We start from the raw sequence: 2,891 nt of genomic DNA on the forward strand, positions 1-2,891 counted from the left end.
ACGTCTGACCGCTAGAATGAAGATAATGGCGAGTGCTCTCGGCTATTTCCACATCTCAAAGAATGTTTTTTATTATAGTTCACGGGACGAGTCCACCGTTGAGGACTAGAGTCCATTACATAATCATTGCATGGGGTGCTAATAAATAAGATGGGATAATAATTTCCTAAGACTTTAAGGGATCTATGTTTTGATTAGTATACACTTTTGGAATTGTTTAAATTTTGGAATAATTTGAACATTTTGATTGCTATGATTTATTTTGTTGCAAATTCTAAATGATTTGGTTTGAATGTATGACTTTGCAAATATCTATCAAACCATCATACAACTATCCCTTCCTTATGATTTTCCTTTGATTGCCTTAGAATCTCATTATGTCGACTAGAGGAAGAGGAGGAAAAGGAAGAGGAAGAGGCAGAGGAAAGGGTGTCTCCACAAGGTCTGAAACCATGACAACCCCTGACGTAGAAATGCCATCAGCTCAACCTACAGCTCCAGCAACACCATTTGTGGACCTGGCTGCAGAGGTAGCAAGGTTAAGAGAATAGTTGAGGCTGAGAGATGAGGAATTAGCACATGCTAGACAAGCACCGCAAACATCCCAAACGCCCTAAGTACCTCAAGTACCAGCGGTGCAACCTCAGCCGCCAATACCACCAACTGCAACACTACCTGTAACCTATGGGTTCGAACTAGTGTATGAACGTTTCAGAAAGCAAGCCCCACCAACCTTTGAAGAGAAAGCTGATCCAATGGTGGCAGAGGATTGGTTAAGGTTGGTTGAGGCTATCTTTGATCATATGGAGTTGAATGATCGCCAAAGGGTTTCTTGCGCAGTTTATTTACTTAAGATGGATGCACGGATTTGGTGGGATGTGATTAAACAGACCCGTGATCTGAATACCATGACTTGGGCGGAGTTCGTCCAGGCTTTCAGGAAGTATTACAGTTCAACTATGCTAGCTACTAAGGTTGATGAGTTTGTAACTCTAGTACAAGGGAACCTATCTGTTACTGATTATGCACAGAAGTTCGATCGATTGGCTAGATTTGCTCCTGAAGTGGTACCGACTGAAACATTGTGAGTCCAGAGGTTCGTAAGGGGGCTCAAGCCAATGATTGCTATGGACATTATGATGACCAGTGCTGAAGTGGTCAGTTATGCAGAAGTACTTGATAAATCTCTTGAAGCTGAGTATTTGGAAGAACGGATATGGAAGGATAATGCCGCCAGAAGAGAGAACTATCGAAACAAGGGATTCCATGAGGGAAACAAGAGAAAGGCTAATGAAGGGCAGAATAGTGGCGCTGATAAGAGACCCAGAACTTAAGCCACGAATAACAACAATCACAACCCTCAGAACCATAGCAACTGCAACAATCGCTTCAATGATCGGAACTGTGGAAACCAACAAGGCAACCAAGTAGAGCATCCTATCTATCCTAAATGCTCGAAAAGACACCTAGGAGAATGCTAGGCCAGTACCAACAAATGTTTCAAGTGAGGCCAGACAAGACATTTGAGAAAGAATTGCCCACAATGGAAGGCGGGACAGAATAATAACAACAATCCGGTGCCAGCAAGAGTTTTCGCCCTAACCCAGAATGAAGCGGCCAACAGCAACACCGTAGTTACATGTCAGCTCCCTATATCTGGTACGATGTGTAGAGTCCTAATTGATTCTGGAGCAACTCATTCTTATGTTTCCATGAATGTGATTGATAGAATGAATATGCCTTATAAGATGTTTGCCATACCTTTAGTACATTGTTGCCATCAGGAGATATGATGTTGCCAACTAAGTGGTTACCGTCAACACCTGTAATGGTAGAAGGCAGGGAGTGCCCAGCAGATCTCATAGAACTGAGTATACCAGATTATGATGTCATACTCGGCATGGATTGGTTATCCAAACATGGGGCTACGATAGACTGTCAAAAGAAGACCGTAGAGTTCAGGCCAAAGGAAGGATAAGTCTTTTCCTTTAAAGGCGAAGTAACGGGTTTTCGAACACCCATAATATCTGCACTGGAAGCACAGAATATGATGCAACATGGTTGTTCGGCGTTCCTGGCTAGTGTAGTGGATAAATCCAAGGAGTCAGAATTAAAGCCAGAAAATGTGCATATTGTTTGTGAGTTCCTAGAGGTGTTTCCCGAAGAATTACCAGGATTACCCTCGGACAGAGAAATCGAGCTTGCACCAGAAACAACACCGATCTCTAAAGCAACCTATCGGATGTCGCCCACGGAGTTAAAGGAACTTAAGAACCAGCTACAGGATCCATTAACCACGGGGAGCACTAGTCCTATTTGTGAAAAAAGAAGGACGAGAGTATGAGGATGTGGATTGATTACCGACAACTCAATAAGGTCACCATTAAGAATAAATATCCTTTGCTTAGGATAGACGACCTTTTTGATCAACTGCAAGGGGCTGGAGTATTCTCGAAGATTGATCTGCGATCTGGATACCATCAGTTGAAAGTGAAAGAGGGAGACATTCCAAAAATGGCTTTTGGAACTCGCTACGGGCACTATGAATTCTTAGTGATGTCTTTTGGACTTAAAAATGCCCCAGCAACATTTATGGACATGATGAACATGGTATTTAAGAATTTCTTGGACAATTTTGTGGTAGTGTTCATAGATGATATCCTTATTTACTCGAAGACCAAGGAGGAGCATGAGGAACATTTGAGATTGACTCTGAACAAATTGCGAGAACATCAGTTGTACGCCAAGTTCTCTAAATGTGAGTTTTGGTTGGAACAGGTAACTTTCTTAGGGCACATAATGTCTAAGAATGGGATAGAAGTAGACCCATCAAAGATCGAGACCATTAGAGATTGGCCCCAGCCAAAGAATGGCTCAGAAGTTCGGAGCTT

At 42.5% G+C, this 2,891-nt stretch overlaps 1 protein-coding gene across 1 annotated transcript; it reads left to right on the forward strand.

Moving 5' to 3' along the window:
- The first annotated feature begins 452 nt into the window (after window positions 1–452).
- Window positions 453–1,334, forward strand: LOC133799576 (uncharacterized). The gene is made up of 3 exons (XM_062237578.1): window positions 453–538; window positions 716–1,084; window positions 1,148–1,334. Exons 1-3 carry the CDS (start codon window positions 453–455, stop codon window positions 1,332–1,334), a joined length of 642 nt encoding a protein of 213 aa, XP_062093562.1.
- The last annotated feature ends 1,557 nt before the right edge of the window (window positions 1,335–2,891 follow it).

Source organism: Humulus lupulus, chromosome 9 (genome assembly GCF_963169125.1).
Source record: "Humulus lupulus chromosome 9, drHumLupu1.1, whole genome shotgun sequence".
Taxonomy (NCBI): Eukaryota; Viridiplantae; Streptophyta; class Magnoliopsida; order Rosales; family Cannabaceae; genus Humulus; species Humulus lupulus.